The 16,860-nt window shown below is 37.4% G+C and overlaps 1 protein-coding gene across 1 annotated transcript; it reads left to right on the top strand.

Moving 5' to 3' along the window:
• Nucleotides 1-7,060: 7,060 nt before the first annotated feature.
• Nucleotides 7,061-8,266, top strand: LOC147728775 (uncharacterized). The gene has a single exon (XM_086963862.1). The coding sequence runs from the start codon at nucleotides 7,061-7,063 to the stop codon at nucleotides 8,264-8,266; it is 1,206 nt and encodes a 401-aa protein (XP_086819988.1).
• The last annotated feature ends 8,594 nt before the right edge of the window (nucleotides 8,267-16,860 follow it).

The following is a 16,860-nucleotide window of genomic DNA, read 5'->3' as shown; positions in this document are numbered from 1 at the left end:
AACTTTGTTTGCCCTTTCTTGTGTAGATTTAGGTTAGTTAACATTTGTTGAAGAAATTTACCTTGCTGTTGTACTTTGAGTTGACTTTTAGATTGTTGTTGATTCTGGATTGATTTTGGTCTGATCGGTCTGTGGCTCCTGTTCTTGTGTTGGTTTGCCTTGTTATTGTTTTCTAGTTTTCTGTAGATTGAAAAAAAATATGTAGCTTGTTTAATTATTGTTTTTTTGGGATAGAAATGTCATTTTTGAAATGGTTAATATCCATGACCGTTTTTTATAAAAAACTTTTTGGGAGCACAGCGAAACATTGTTAGAAATAAATTCAAAGATTTAATTCGCACATTTTTAAAATAGTTCATTCTATGTGCTCACTTACCCTTTCTGTGGTAATAATATCTCTTTCAGTTTTGACGAAAATGAGATGTTCTTCCTTAGCTCTTGTTCTTGAAGAATAAAGATGATTTCTGTTTTAAATTTTAAAAAATTAAACAGATGTATATTTCTACATTATACATATCCTATGTATTTTGAATGTAAAGAAACATGTTATAATTGTTAGTTTGCTTCACTTATTTTCAAAAAAACAGTTTTTTCACTACACTACACCACTAATACTTTCATATTTTTGAAAAAGGCATTTTTAAAAACAATGATAGTACATATTCTATCTGGTGTAATCAGTTAATTTTAAATTGTAAATTATTTTAAAATGTACTTACCGAAAAAGTAAGGTTTTACGATGGGTTTCAGTAGTTTGTCTTTTTTATGGAAGCTGTTCATTTGGTGTTTCTTCGCTGCTTTAGGTTTTTATCTGTAATTAAGAAAAGACATATTTTTTAAATCTATTTAATTAAAATTTCTACACACTATTTTAAAGGAAATTACTGTTTGACATTTTTTAAATCACAATATCTTTCCTTAAGAATGTTTGCTTGCAAGTTTTAAAATTCTTACATTACGATAAAAGTGCATTTTTATCTGTTTCTATTTCTGCATAGTAGCGGTTTATTACATTTTAAAAGATTAAAAAATATATTCTGCTTACTTGTTTAAATGGATAGTTGTTTGATCGTTTTTCTTCAAAATAATTCTTATCGTAGTGAATTAGAAACTGTAAAAATGATATCTGTATATTAATTTTTAAGTTAGGTAGATTTCATAAAGTATTACTTTAAATATATAATAGGCTACTTACTTTTATACTGAATGAAATTTTAATGAGAGAAGCTCTGTGTCAGTCACGTTAGCAGTGGCGTAAATTGCGTCTGCTCTCGCTCGTAGTCATCCGAACACTGAGTTCAAAATGGTGGTTCGCCTGTATTTATAGTTTTAATTGTGTGTCATCAATATTTTTCTAAAAATAATCATTGATTTTGTAATTTTTTAATGTTTCATTTGATGTTAGGATGTATATTTTAATTTATTAATTTAAAAAGTGTGTTTATTCTGTTTTGGTTTGACATTTCTCCTCCATTTTGTTTGCTGTGCGTTCCATTTAGTGTCATTGAAACTGTTGAAGGACTGCTGCATTTGTGAGCTTCTAAAATGGTGGCTTCTTTTATTTACGTTTGTTTACTCTGAATGAAGCATTTTCACTTGCTTTTCGTTTCAAAATCTAATTTTTGGAAAATGTATTCTCCATGGATTATCTATTATTTTTTTGTTTAACTTAAAAAAAAATATTATTAATTTTTATACCCGAGTATTAATTTGAATACTCGAGTATTAATTTTAATATCCGAGTTTTTATTTAGTTTATATAAGTTACTTTTCGTTAAAAAATATGTTCAGTTCATTTCAGCGTATTATTACACTTCCCCACCCAAAACCCCTATTTTCCCTGCATCCCGTGCCAGGTTACAAAAATAATATTAATTATATTTTTTTAAATATATATGCGTTGTAATGGTATGTGGAGTATTGTCATGCGTTGTAATTGCACTTAGCTATTAATACACTTGCGTTATAATGGTGTGCGTTGTAAAATCATTTGTTGAAATGGTATTTGCGTTGTAAAAAATGCATGGTAATGGTATGCGTTGTAAAAGTATGCGTTGTAACATCATACATTCATCTAGGATCATCATTATTTGAGCCATATAATACACAGAAGACATATTTACTGCCCTCTAGTTCCATCTGTACTATAGCCCATCTACCACTTTTATCTGTTAATGATTTATCAAGCGTAGCTTTGAACTGTTTATGTTTTAGAATAGCGACCCCTCTAGTTGAGGTATTTTGATCCGAGCTAAAAACCACCTCACATCCCAGCTGTTTTAATAAACCTCGATCTTTATAAGAAATATGCGTTTCTGAAAACAACACGAGCTGTGGATTATACATCCGCAATTCTTCTGCTACCAACCGTCTTTAGTTTCTTTTGTTGAGCCCTGCAACATTCCAAGCTAAGCACTTCACTAGCTCCATCTAATTAAAAATAACACTCCTCTTGCTTCATTTTTATTGATTAATCCTTTTAAAATCCTAGCTTTTGACTTCTTATTTTGAAATCTTTTAATGTTGGTTTTTATGTTTTTTTGCCCCCCCATATACCCTCCCCCACCCTTGAGCTTCCATCCCCATCCCTACCCCCACCCCGTTTCTAGAAGGAGGAATCATCCTCTTCTATCGTCCTCCTAACGTCCATCCAGGTGTAGGAGGACTGTGATCATCCCCTTAAAAAGGAATTTTGGGTCCACAGCTTTCAAAACCACGGTATGAAGGTTGTGTCACACACGTCCTGAGGAAGACCCGCAGGTCGAGGTTCTCAGTTACCCCTGTACCCCAAGACGGGTCGAAACGTCGACGCTCCTTTCCATAAACAAATAGGACCACTGCTTTCAATCATTATACATGCCAGTTCAGACTGTATAAATGACTAAAATGTAACAAGTAATCAGTGGCCTTATTGTGTAATTAGCTGAATTTTTGCAGCTTTGTTTTTCAATTTACCCGAACCCTATGTCACTTTTCTGTTGAGGCTTACACCCTTTTTCTTTAAACCACTTTTTTCCTTCTCTTTCCGGCACCCCTTTTAGAAGCAAGTTGCTCCCCTTTTACCGTACGTTCTTGAATGATGTACAAATGTATATATTTATTTTTCGCTGTGTTGGAGTAATTTATTAAAACTCCTTTTTGGAATAAACAAAGTTTTTTCAGGTGGTTGCTTTTTCGTTTAACAAATTCTATTGATTAGATCTACAGAGTAGATTAATTCTAAATCCAGTCATGAGAAATGATCAACTGTGAGCACATGATTTATTGAGCCAATAATCAATTCCGGTTTGGGCCATTGTTTTTTCTAATAATAGTGTTTATATTTCTGACTCTGCCCCCTCCGTTCATTTGGCTATCTAGAAGCTACATCGTTTGGATCCAAAATACATGTTTGAGACTAGTACATGATCCCTCTCTGGTTGGTTCTGGGGTCTGTTGTCTTTTTGGGGATGGAAAATGATGATAGTACTGGCATGTATAGCCAGTATCATAATCACGTGCTGCCTTTGTGTACAATGTGGACCTGCATGTTGCTCTTATTGCGCAACTAAACTCACCTCCTCCATGGCCGGTCCATCCCCAGCAGCAGTAATGGCTTATTTAGTTCCGCAGATGCTCATAGATTTAATGATGATTGATGAGGGAATATTTGAAGATTGAGTTGTTTTAGTTAGCTACATCATGCTAAAAGGGCCGTTCTGAGGGATAAAAAATAGATTTCCAATGCATTAGGAGCATCGGACCTATATTATGTTAGCATCATGCATCTATACGTACCCTCTTTTGCTAAAACTATATGGATATATTTTGTATACGCCTGCATGGGGGAAACACTTATTCGCTCTTTGCGTATCTATTGCTAACAGAGTAGGCTGAGAACAATACAGATGCCATTTTCCACACCCATGCTCGAACAAAGGCTGTGATCATGTGTTAGTCTCTGGCAGTTGTCAAGCTTCAGTTCATCTGAATTACTGGGAGCAGCTGAACGTAGGCTGTCTACTCAACTGTCCTGAGACTCAAGGTCGCAACTGGCTTTGGGTGCGAAAAGCGCATTCCTGGAGGGGCTGTGACTACACTCCTGGGCACCAAGACAAAAGGGAGTCACCCCTCCTGACCTTCCCAGTAATAAATAGTTAAGCTTTGAACTAATCATGTGTCCTTTCCTGGGGCTCGAGGGCCAACTGGTGTTTTTCCTTTTACAGTGATTATATGTGTTGAACTGAAAAGTATATAACGTCATGTTTGAATGCGAGCCAACAGTCTTCTCCGCGCACCTGATGGGTGAGGGTTGGAGAGGGTCCTCTATAGAGTATTTTTTGCCTAATAAATGATTGAACTTTCATCACTGCCAACTGACTGATTATTTGGTAATGGGATTGGGGCTATTGGTAGGTATAGCCCCTTTTGTTATTTTCTTGGTACTTCAACTGCCATATTCGCATTGGCCGTAGTGTCACTCCCTAAGATGAATCTGTGTTGTTGAGGAGACACCAGTTTGGGCAATATTGGGGCAAGACGAGTCACAATAATTCTAGCGAAGATTTTTGCATCAATATCGATAAGTGATATGGGTCTGTATGACCTGCATTCCTCTGGAGGTTTATTCTTCTTTAGAAAGAAGACAATCTGAGGGACATACCAAGAATCAGGAGCATTTCCCCCTGCCCCAATAAATCTAACCAGCTGAGTGAAAAGTGGAAGTAGTACATCCATACAAAGCTTATATAGTTCTAGATGAATAGAGTCCTCGCCGGATGCTTTACCCGAAGGCAAAGCAGCTATCGCCAGCTTGACTTCTTCGTTCATAATATCAGATGACAATAAGTCAGATATTTCGGCGCTTACACTTTTCATTAAATGTGTCTGCGGGTATTTATTTATATCAGAGAATTACGGCAGAGCCTCCGGGGTATATAGTTTTTGATAGTAGTCGGCAAACTGCCCTAATTTATGATTTGGGTGTTTGTTCACCGCAATATTAAGCCCTTTGATCATCTTTATACGCGACTTAGCTTTGTCGTCTGCCACCTTAAATGCTAAAAGCTTCCTAATTGTTTCCCTACTTTTATATTGAGATACCCGGTATTTATTCAGTTTGGCTGCACTTTTTTCTCTAAATATCTTTTATAGTGAGGATTTTAAGTCAATTAATGCATACCCTAAAGCGTCTGCATTTGGGAGACCCCTAAATAATGCTTCCGCCTGTTGATTCTCAACCATGATAATATCCTTAATTGCCTTTTCTATTTCTTTCTTGCGCTCCCTATTTTGTCTCCAGATATATTGTTGGGAGAATCCTCTAATACTAGCCATGCATAAATCCCATACTACGATGCGCGCTGCAGAGTCAGTATTTATTTCGAGAAATTCTTTCAGGTGTCTCTTAATGCATATTAGAAAATTTTCATCTGAAAGAAGGTATCTAGGAAACGAGAAGGTCCTAGAACATCTTCTCTCAGCTGAAATTTTAAATGACAGGAGAATGGGATTGTTGTCAGAAGTGACCCTTGGGCATATCTCCATTATACATGAATCTAAAATTTCGTCTGACACCCAAGCCATGTCTATCCGAGAGCATAATTTATGTGCAGCCAAATATTGAGTATAGCCCGGTATATTTGGGTGTAATGCCCGCCAGGCATCTCTGATAACATGTAGTCAACCGAGTTCTTTAATCACAGCTCGTGTCTTTCTCATCCTTTGAAAAGCGCTTTGTCTAGTGGTATCTATCTCATAGTTCATAATGCAATTAAAATCGCCCATCACCACCCTGTCACCCTCCCAATTTAACAATCCCAATGTTAATCTATCCAGAACGGTAAACAACCATTACAACACAACTATTACAACGCACTGCTTTTACAACGCAGGATGTTTTACAATGCATGCCATTACAATGCATGCCATTACAATGCAGATGTCCTTACAACGCATGGCATTACAACACAGTTTTGGATAAGTTTATTATCATTTTTTTTTAAATGTGTACTTAAGTAGGTTTGATTTTAATACTTGAGTATTTTTTTGTTACTAGAGTATTTTTCTAAAGTTTAAAAAAACGTTTTTTATTTTTTTTATTTTAAGGTATTAGTGTATTTATTTGCATATGTTGATAATTATAAAGAAAATAATTAATACTCTAGTACTAAACACATGTTGTAAGAAGAACCCTTACAAGATTTAAAAAAATAAAAATACAATTAATACTCTTTTTTTAATTGATACTCTAGTATTAAACACTCATGATGATTTTTTAAAAAAATCTAAAATAAAAATACACTAGTATTTTAAAAATGAATACTCTATCCTTGGCGAATCCATCGACATAGCGTTCCTTACAGAATCCTGGCTTAATGACCACTCTACACGCATTCTTGACATACTCTCACCCCCGGGCTACTCCATCATTAGGAAAGATAGACCCATCCGAAAAGGCTGTGGGGTAGCTATTATCTTTAACCACATGGCTGCTAGGCGTTTTCCCGTCCTGCGCTGGGAATTGCTGTTTTACTTTATTTCATGACGAGCTGGCCTTGTCATCCGCGCACGGCAGGTAAGCGCCATGACGAGCCCAGCTCGTCATTAGCTTCGAAGGGGTTAAACACGAACTACAGCTCTCCCTTATCAATAACGCCAAATCTGCTTCCTTTGAATACCTCGTAGCCGAACTCAAAATACGGGGTTCCCCCCATCCGCCTTCACAATATATATAATCCGCCTGGAAATCACTACCCATTCATTGATGAGCTATCTAACCTTCTTACCCAATCCTCAATTTCCAAATCTAAAAACATCTTCCTGGGAGACTTTAACCTCCATTGGAATTATTCCAAAGATCCCTCAATCGCCCTCCTCTCGGACCTTCTCGAAATTAATGACCTCAAACAAATCTGTCAGTCACCAACCCATTCCAAAGGAGCCACCCTTGACGCTATCATAACCAGCAAAGATCTAGCCCTCCTATCATACATAATTCCCATTGACTGGTCTGACCATCACCTTATCCTGTTCTCCATAACCACCTCTGCCCCCCCCTCCTTCCAAAACTATTAAACCCATGAAACTGATCAGAAATCTCAGTCTTATCCCTCCCGACTTACTGGAATCCAAACTTCATGCCCAGCTTCTCGCTATCCCACCCTCCCTTAACACGAATGAACTAACCAAACAATATAACAAAGCTGTCACTGCTACTCTTGACCTTCTTGCCCCTCTCAAACTCAAAAAACAAAGAAATATCCCCTCCAAATCATGGTTTAACACTGACCTAAATAATGAAAGACGTAGACTCAGACTGACTGAAAGATTATGGAGACAGCACCCCTCTCCTTCTAACCTGACCCACCTCAGACTTGCTAGATCGACCTATAAAAAATACATCTTTAGACAAAAAACTTCCTTCTTCAGGTCACAACTAGATCAAGCTCAGAATAGGCCAAGAGAACTATTCAACATTGTGCGCAATCAAACTGCTTCCGCTCCCCCTGTCCTACTGGCCTCGACGACTAGATGTGAAGAAATAGCTCTCTTTTTTTCAGACAAAATTAAACTAATTGAACAATCCTTCCTCTCTACTGTGATCCCTCCCACCAATCCGAAAATCTCTCTTAATATCCCACCTTCCACCATAACTCCCCCTACACCCACTACTGCCCATCAAACATCTGATCTCCCTCACCCCCCCTTGCCCTCCAATTTCCTTGACTCCAATCATCTTAACTCTCTTACTAAAAATAATGCCACGTGGCTTATCTTCCAGCCAGTCACAGAAAGAGACGTCTTTAACATCATTTCCAAAATCAAGCCTTCCTCCCACACCAAAGACCCTCTCCCCTCCAAACTTGTCCAAAACCTCAAACACATCATCACTCCTTCCTGGGCCTCTATTATAAACAGCTCCCTTGCCACCGGCTGTGTCCCCACTTCATTTCAACTAGGCCAAATCACCCCCATTATCAAAAACCCTTTGGCAGACCCAAACGACCTTAATAACCTTCGTCCCATCCCCAACCCACCCCTTCTTTCTAAAGCCCTGGAAAAATGTGTCCTTCTCCAACTAGATAGACACATTGAACACTTTAACTTACTAGACCCCTTCCAATCTGGCTTTAGGAAAGGATGCAGCACTGAAACCGACATGCTAAACATTGTTGACGACATCCACCATTCACTTGACAATGGTGAATCTAGCCTGCTGATCCTCCTTGATCTCTCTGCAGCGTTTGATACTGTTAACCCACTCTGCTCTACTAAATGTTCTTAGAGATCGATTCGGCCTGAATGGTACGACACACAAATGGTTTGTCTCATACGTATAACACCGTTCTCCACAAATCAAAATCCAAAATTGCCTATCTAACCCTACCTCCATTTCCTTAGGAGTTCCACAAGGATCCATCCTCTCTCCCACTCTCTTTAACCTTTTCATGGAACCCCTCACACTCATTCTTAAACAAGCCGGGATCAACTACCATCTCTATGCTGACAACACCCAACTCTATTATAAGATTAAAACTCATGCTGACATCCTTCACCTCAACAACACTCTCATCAAGATCCAATCCTGGTTCCACAGTAACCACCTCAAACTTAACCCTAAAAAAACTGAAATAATTCTTTTTCCCCCTAAAAATAACCAGCTCCCCATTCAGAATTGGATCTCTGACCTTAACGCCCTCAATTGCTCCTTATCTTTGTCCTCTTCAGTCAAATCACTAGGAATCTCCCTTGACAACCTCCTAACCCTCAAGGTACACATCAATAATTCTGCCAAAGGAGCCATCTTCACTCTCCGCCACCTTAAGAAAATCAAGCCCTTCATCCTGATCGATGATTTCAAACTAGCAGTCCAATCCCTTGCTCTTTCTCGCATCGACTATGGCAATGCCATTCTCACCGGAATTCCCAAGATCCACCTAGCACCTCTTAAATCTGTGCTTAATCTTGCAGCTAGGCTTACCTCAGACTGCAAGCGATTCAACCAAATATCCCCTGCCCTTAAAACCCTTAAATGGCTCCCCATTGAAGGTAGATCCACTTACAAAACAGCCTGCATTACACACAAAACTCTCCATCAGAATACACCGACCTACCTCACTAGCAAACTCACTAAAGCCGGTTGCTCCCGTTCCTTGATAAGTACTAACACCCTCCTTCTTATCCCCCTTCCAAAAAAGAAAACCACCCAGTATCGATCCTTTTCCGGCAGCTCTCCTTGCACTTGGAATGCCCTTCCAACTGACCTTCGCTGCAACCCTTCCTACTCTAGTTTCAAAAAAGAACTCAAACTACATCTCCTCAATAAATACTGGGGACCCTAATCCATATCTGTTCTCTTCCTCTGGCTACATCTGTCCGACCCTAGATGCATTCGCCCTCCCTTTTTTGTAGCCTTACTCGCCCTTCCTCCTCATCACTTCCCTCTTCCTGTTTACCACCTTCACTTCTCCTTGCTCCCCCCTTCCCTTGTCAACCCTCAGCCTGCATCTCCTCCAACCCCCTCCCACTTCTGCCCCTCCTGCTTCTCTTCCTTACCAACCTAACGGACCACTAACCTCCCTATCCTGACCCTGCAATTTTCTGGCTCTTTTTTCAATTTGTGCCTTTTGATATTTTTGATTTATCACATCTTACACATTTTGTTGTGCTTATTTCCCATATTTATCATTTTGAAATCTGTCAGGCGGAGACTTATATGTTGCTTATATACATTGATGCTATGTATGTCCCCTGTCTTATTGACCTTTCTTGTCTCTAAAATGTAAAGCGCTCGGACACCCCCGGGTCCAGCCAGCGCTATATAAAACCTCTAAAATAAATAAATAAATAAATAAATAAAACACACATGTTGTAAGAATAGCAATTTATTCCCTTATCGTACACTTTCCCTACTATTACTACCCCCTGGAGTTAGAATAGTAATTGGAACCCCTACACTATCCAGCACTTACCCTAATATTACTCTCCCCTGGATTTAGAATTGTAACTTGAACCCCCACACTATCCTGCACTTACCCTACTATTACACCCCCCTGGAGTAAGAATAGTAATTTGAACCTCTACACTATCCAGCAATTACTCTATGATTACACCCCCCTGAAGTTAGAATAGTCATTTGTACCCCTACACTATCCAGCATTTACCCTAATATTACACCCCACTGGAGTAAGAATAGTAATTTAAACCCCTGCACTATCCAGCACTTACCCTATTTTTACATCACCCTGGAGTTAGAATAGTTATTTGAACCCCCACACTATCCAGCACTTACCCTACTATTACACCCCCCTGGAGTTAGAATAGTAATTGGAACCTCTACACTATCCAGCACTTACCCTACTATTACACCCCCCTGGAGTTAGAATAGTAATTTAAACCCCTACACTATCCAGCACTTACCCTACTATTACAGCCCCCTGGATTTAGAATGGTAAATTGAACCACTACACTATCCAGCACTTACCCTACTATTAAACCCCCCTGGAGTTAGAATAGTAATTTGAACCCCTACACTATACTGCACTTACCCTGCTATTACACCCCTCTGGAGTTAGAATAGTAATTTGAACCCCTACACTATCCAGCATTTACCCTAATATTACATCCCCCTGGAGTTAGAATAGTAATTTGAACCCGTACACTATCCTGTACTTACCCTACAATAACACCCCCCTGGAGTTAGAATAGTAATTGGAACCACTACAAAACCCTGCACTTACCCTACTATTACACCCCCCTGGAGTTAGAATAGTAATTGGAACCCCTACACTATCCAGCACATGCCCTACTATTACACCCCCCTGGAGTTAAAGTTGTAATTTGAACCCCTACACTATCCAGCACTTACCCTACTATTATTCCCCCCTGGAGTTAGAATAGTAATTGGAACCCCTAAACTATCCTGCACTTTACCTACTATTACACCCCCTGGAGTTAGAATAGTCATTGGAACCCCTACACTATCCAGCACTCACCCTACTATCACACCCCCCTGGAGTTAGAATAGTAATTTGAACCCCTACATTATCCAGCACTTACCCTACTATTACTCCCCCTTGGAGTTAGAATAGTAATTGGAACACCTACACTATCCAGCACTTTCCCTACTATTACACCCCCCTGGAGTTAGAGTAGTAATTTGAACCCCTATACTATCCAGCAATTACCCTACTATTACACCCCTCTGGAGCTAGAATAGTACTTTGAACCCCTACACTATCCAGCACTTACCCTACTATGCCCCCCCCCCTGGAGTTAGAATAGTAATTTGAACCCCTACACTTTCCAGCACTTACCCTAATATTACACCCCCCTGGAGTTAGAATAGTAATTTGAAACCCTACACTATCCAGCACTTACCTTACTATTACACCCCCTGGAGTTAGAATAGTAATTTGAACCCCTACACTATCCAGCACTTACCCCTCTGGAGTTAGAATAGTAATTAGAACCCCTACACTATCCAGCAATTACCCTACTATTACACCCCCATGGAGTTAGAATAGTAATTTGAAACTCTACACTATCCAGCACTTACCCTACTATTAAACCCCCCTGGAGTTAGAATAGTAATTTGAACCCCTGCACTTTCCAGCACTTACCCTACTATTACACCCCCTGGATTTAGAATAGTAATTTGAACCACTACACTATCCAGCACTTACCCTACTATTATACCCCCCTTGAGTAAGAATAGTAATTTGAACCACTACACTACCCTGAACTTACCCTACTATTACGCCCCCCTGGAGTTAGAATAGTAATTTGAACCCCTACACTATCCAGCACTTACCCTACTATTACTCTCCCCTGGAGTTAGAATAGTAATCTGATCCCCTACACTATCCAGTATTTACCCTTTTATTACACCCCCTGGAGTTAGAATAGTAATTTGAACCCCTACACTATCCTGCACTTACCCTACTATTACACCCCCCTGGAGTTAGAATAGTAATTGGAACCCCTGCACTATCCTGCTCTTACCCTAATATTACACCCCGCTGGAGTTAGAATAGTAATTGGAACCCCTACAGTATCTAGCACTTACCATACTATTATACCCCCATGGAGTTAGAATTGTAATTTGAACCCCTACACTATCCAGCACTTACCCTTCTATTACTCCCCCCTGGAGTTAGAATATTAATTGGAACCACTGCACTATCCTGCACTTTCCCTACTATTACAGCCCCCTGGAGTTAGAATAGTCATTGGAACCCCTACACTATCCAACACTTATCCTCCTATTACACCCCCTGGAGTTAGAATAGTAATTTCAACCCCTACATTATCCAGCACTTACCCTACTATTACTCCCCCCTGGAGTTAGAATAGTAATTGGAACCCCTACACTATCCAGCACTTTCCCTACTATTACACCCCTCTGGAGTTAGAATAGTAATTTGAACCCCTATAATATCCAGCAATGACCCTACTATTACACCCCCTGGAGTTAGAATAGTAATTTGAACCCCTACACCATCCAGCACTTACCCTACTATTACACACCCTGGAATTAGAATAGTAATTTGAAACCCTACACTATCCAGCACTTGCCCTACTATTACACCCCCCTGGAGTTAGAATAGTAATTTGAACCCCTACAGTATCCTGCACTTACCTTACTATTACACCCCCCTGGAGTTAGAAAAGTAATTTGAACCCCTACACTATCCTGCACTTACTCTACTATTACACCTCCCTGAAGTAAGAATAGTAATTTGAACCCTCACACTATCCAACACGTACCCTTCTATTACACCAGTCTGGAGTTAGAATAGTAATTTGAACCCCTACACTATCCAGCACTTACCCTAATATTACTCCCGGCTGGATTTAGAATAGTACATTATACCCCTACACTATCCTGCTTTTACACTACTATTATACACACCTTGAGTAAAAATAGCACTTTTTACTCGTTTAATATCTAATATATATTATTGGATTACAACCCACTGGCATTTTAAAAAAAAAGTTATATTTGAAGTAAATTTTAATTTTTAAAATCAAGTAAAAATGTAATTTTAAAATAAAATTATTTTTAGAAATGTTATTATAAATTATTGAATAAAAAAAATAGTTATATTGGTTTTAAAAATAATTACTAAATATTTTATAAAAAAATGTTCACGCTTTATCATTGATTGCAATGAAAGGAATTGTCCTACATTTATTTCAATAGATCTCTATGTGAATATCGCGTACATGAAATAAGAAGTTGGATGGAGACTAACTGGGTTTGTATAACATTGAAAAGAGAGTATATGTAAGGTAAGAATAATATTACATTTATGTAATCTTTTTGAAGATATAAAAATAAACATGTTTAAATATAAAAGATATGTAAAATAATTTATTACGACACAGTTTATTGGAGTAAAAATGTAAATAAATTTCATTTGTGACAGAGTATATTTAAATACATTTGTGCAAATTTTTTAATATTTTTAAAAAATTAATAACATTTATAAAAATTAAATTTTAATATTGTTTAATAATATATAAAGTTTAACCAAAAAATAGTCCTTTTTCTTTTTTTGCTGCTTGTGATGACGTATACGCGTGAACGTAAAATGCGTAGGCAGCCATATTGTGGAGCGTTGCTGGACAGAGCAAAAGCATGGAGATCAGCGCTCAGGTAGGAAACTTCATAAAGTTTATATTTACATTAAAAAAGTATAGGTATATATTTATTGCAAGGAAAGAATAGGGAGGTGTAGAATATGTAAATAAGATGTTTAGGTTACATTCTGCATGTTCACGAACACATTGTTAGAGTATGCCTATGTCGGGTCCTGTGTTTGTTTAACTTTTTTGCAATGCATGCTTAAATAATGTTAAAAAGTAGTTAAACAATGGTTTGGAAATGTATTTTTGTGAAATTGTGTGTTCGGGATTCCGTCAGACACAGAAGAAGAACATTGGATTTCCACTGGACAAAATGGATCGTTACTCGTGGAGGATTTAAGGAATCGTGGAAAACATATTTGGTTTCTTTTTTGGCTTTGAATTTCGATGGATTTACAATTTTGGAAATGGATTTTGAAGGAGTGCTGATTTGGAGTAAAGCAAGAGGATGGATCTTGTTTTTTTTGGACTTTGGATTTCAAGAACAGCAAGATGATGGATATATTTTTGATTTCTTTGGAGTTGGAGATTGTTTCGAATTGGAGAAGAAAATGTTTTTGGCTGGAAATGTTTGTTGTAAACTGATCTTCCTTATTTTGGAAATGCATTTTTTTTTTTTTAAAAAAAAGCACCAAGAAAATGTATTTAATTGTTTTTTGGGAATGGTTTTGAAAAAAAATGGAATACAAAACAAGCATGGCTTTGGATTACATTGGATTGCATTAAAGAAAAGAAAACAAGAAAAAAGAAGACAACTAAGGTAAGGTGAACCGACTTTTAATTATGCAAAAATTATTTTAGAAAAAAGCCAATTAAAATGCCAAATTAAATATGTTGTATTGTAATTTAGGGCAAAACAGGAAAGTAAAAGTGAAGTGAGTATTAGTAGTGGAGTATGTTTGCAACATTATCTAGGTAGTCTGAAGCCACACACAACGTAAACTGTTGTAAAGCTGCCAATAGTCGTTGTGACATTTCTCTTGATCTTTTACAGATGCGTGGGTTCAGACTACCTGTTAATGATTGTGACATTCTCATTTCTTGAAAACTTTGCTCCTTCCTCAAAGTTTCCAAGAAATTATAGAAATTCGGATGAGGTTTGCCAATTGTGTGGTTGAAGGAGTTGTGCCATCCCTCTATGGCATTATTTTGTTTTTGCCTCTCCTCCTAAGCAGGACGTGTAGCAGTTCCACCACTCCACATGGAAACGTGGCTTCCTCCTGTGACCCGACCTGCTTAGGTGACCAATCCATGTGTCTTCGAAATATTTTAGCAGGGGTGCCAATTTTTCTTCATTTGTAGTAAAAAACTCTGATTCGGTAATTGCAGTGTAGTACTCGTCTACACTTATAGGAGGGACAAAACAAAGTACAGTTAGTTTTTTAAGTTCGAATTGCAGTTTGCTGTCTGATATGTAATCCACAACTAGGGAAGATTTTTGTATTTTACGCCAAAATGCCTGGGAAAAATGGAAAAAACATGCCTGAATTTGGGTATCTGAGTAGGTTTTGGAAATAACATTTATCATCGCAAATTCAAAATCAATAATTATTTTCCGAGGACTTTTATTGGATGTTTTAGATTTAACCACTGTTAAAAGTTCAGTGTACGTTGTGGATTGTTTATCTGGCAGCAAACTGTACACTAGTGGTACTACTGTATGGTTAATTTTTGCATGTATAGTGTATATTTGGGTGAAAGGATGGGGCGTACTTTTAAACGTCCCATCCATCATCCAAATATCACTATTTTCTAACTTAGCAAGGTTACGGGGTGTGTTAAAAATAATTATTCGTTTTTGAGGGTTTTGGTTATCATGCAGGATAAAGGTTTCATTAGAAATAGAAAGAGAGAGTTCAGGTGGAATTACAATTACACTGAATGTCTGGGGTGTAATTCTTTGAGGGTTACTTGCCTGTTTTTTACATTGAATAATTTGTCTCAAATTCGGTATTATAGGCATAATACTAGCAATGTGGTCATGAACATGTTGAGCTACCTCCCTTAAAATCGAACCAGAGGAGTCATTGGAGGTGCTTGCAATATTTTTAATTTTGTTAATGGTTTCCCTTACTTCAGTGTCCATTGCAGAGGCAGAGTGGTTATGCTCAGTTGTTTTTTCAACGGTGTCACCAAGAGTAACCTTTGCAATGGGATGAATAATATTGCACGCACCTCCAATGTCTCCTTTGTTCAGTTACTCTTTCCTTGCAATAAATATAACCTGCGTACTGTAGCAGACCGTTTCCTTTCCTGCTTTCAATGTATTTGGCTGCTTTATCTTGAGACATGTTCTGAAACGATAAAAAGACAAGAATTTGTTTTGTAAATTTTGGAAAAATGTTTTTATACATTATATTGCATTTACATTCTTTTATGTGGTTTCATTTAACTTTGTTTGCCCTTTCTTGTGTAGATTTAGGTTAGTTAACATTTGTTGAAGAAATTTACCTTGCTGTTGTACTTTGAGTTGACTTTTAGATTGTTGTTGATTCTGGATTGATTTTGGTCTGATCGGTCTGTGGCTCCTGTTCTTGTGTTGGTTTGCCTTGTTATTGTTTTCTAGTTTTCTGTAGATTGAAAAAAAATATATAGCTTGTTTAATTATTGTTTTTTTGGGATAGAAATGTCATTTTTGAAATGGTTAATATTCATGACCGTTTTTTATAAAAAACTTTTTGGGAGCACAGCGAAACATTGTTAGAAATAAATTCAAAGATTTAATTCGCACATTTTTAAAATAGTTCATTCTATGTGCTCACTTACCCTTTCTGTGGTAATAATATCTCTTTCAGTTTTGACGAAAATGAGATGTTCTTCCTTAGCTCTTGTTCTTGAAGAATAAAGATGATTTCTGTTTTAAATTTTAAAAAATTAAACAGATGTATATTTCTACATTAAACATATCCTATGTATTTTGAATGTAAAGAAACATGTTAAAATTGTTAGTTTGCTTCACTTATTTTCAAAAAAACAGTTTTTTCACTACACTAGACCACAAATACTTTCATATTTTTGAAAAAGGCATTTTTAAAAACAATGATAGTACATATTCTATCTGGTGTAATCAGTTAATTTTAAATTGTAAATTATTTTAAAATGTACTTACCGAAAAAGTAAGGTTTTACGATGGGTTTCAGTAGTTTGTCTTCTTTATGGAAGCTGTTCATTTGGTGTTTCTTCGCTGCTTTAGGTTTTTATCTGTAATTAAGAAAAGACATATTTTTT

The sequence above is a fragment of the Lissotriton vulgaris genome, chromosome 3_1 (assembly GCF_964263255.1).
Source record: "Lissotriton vulgaris chromosome 3_1, aLisVul1.2, whole genome shotgun sequence".
Classification (NCBI taxonomy): domain Eukaryota; kingdom Metazoa; phylum Chordata; class Amphibia; order Caudata; family Salamandridae; genus Lissotriton; species Lissotriton vulgaris.
This window is presented reverse-complemented; position numbering and strand designations above follow the sequence as displayed.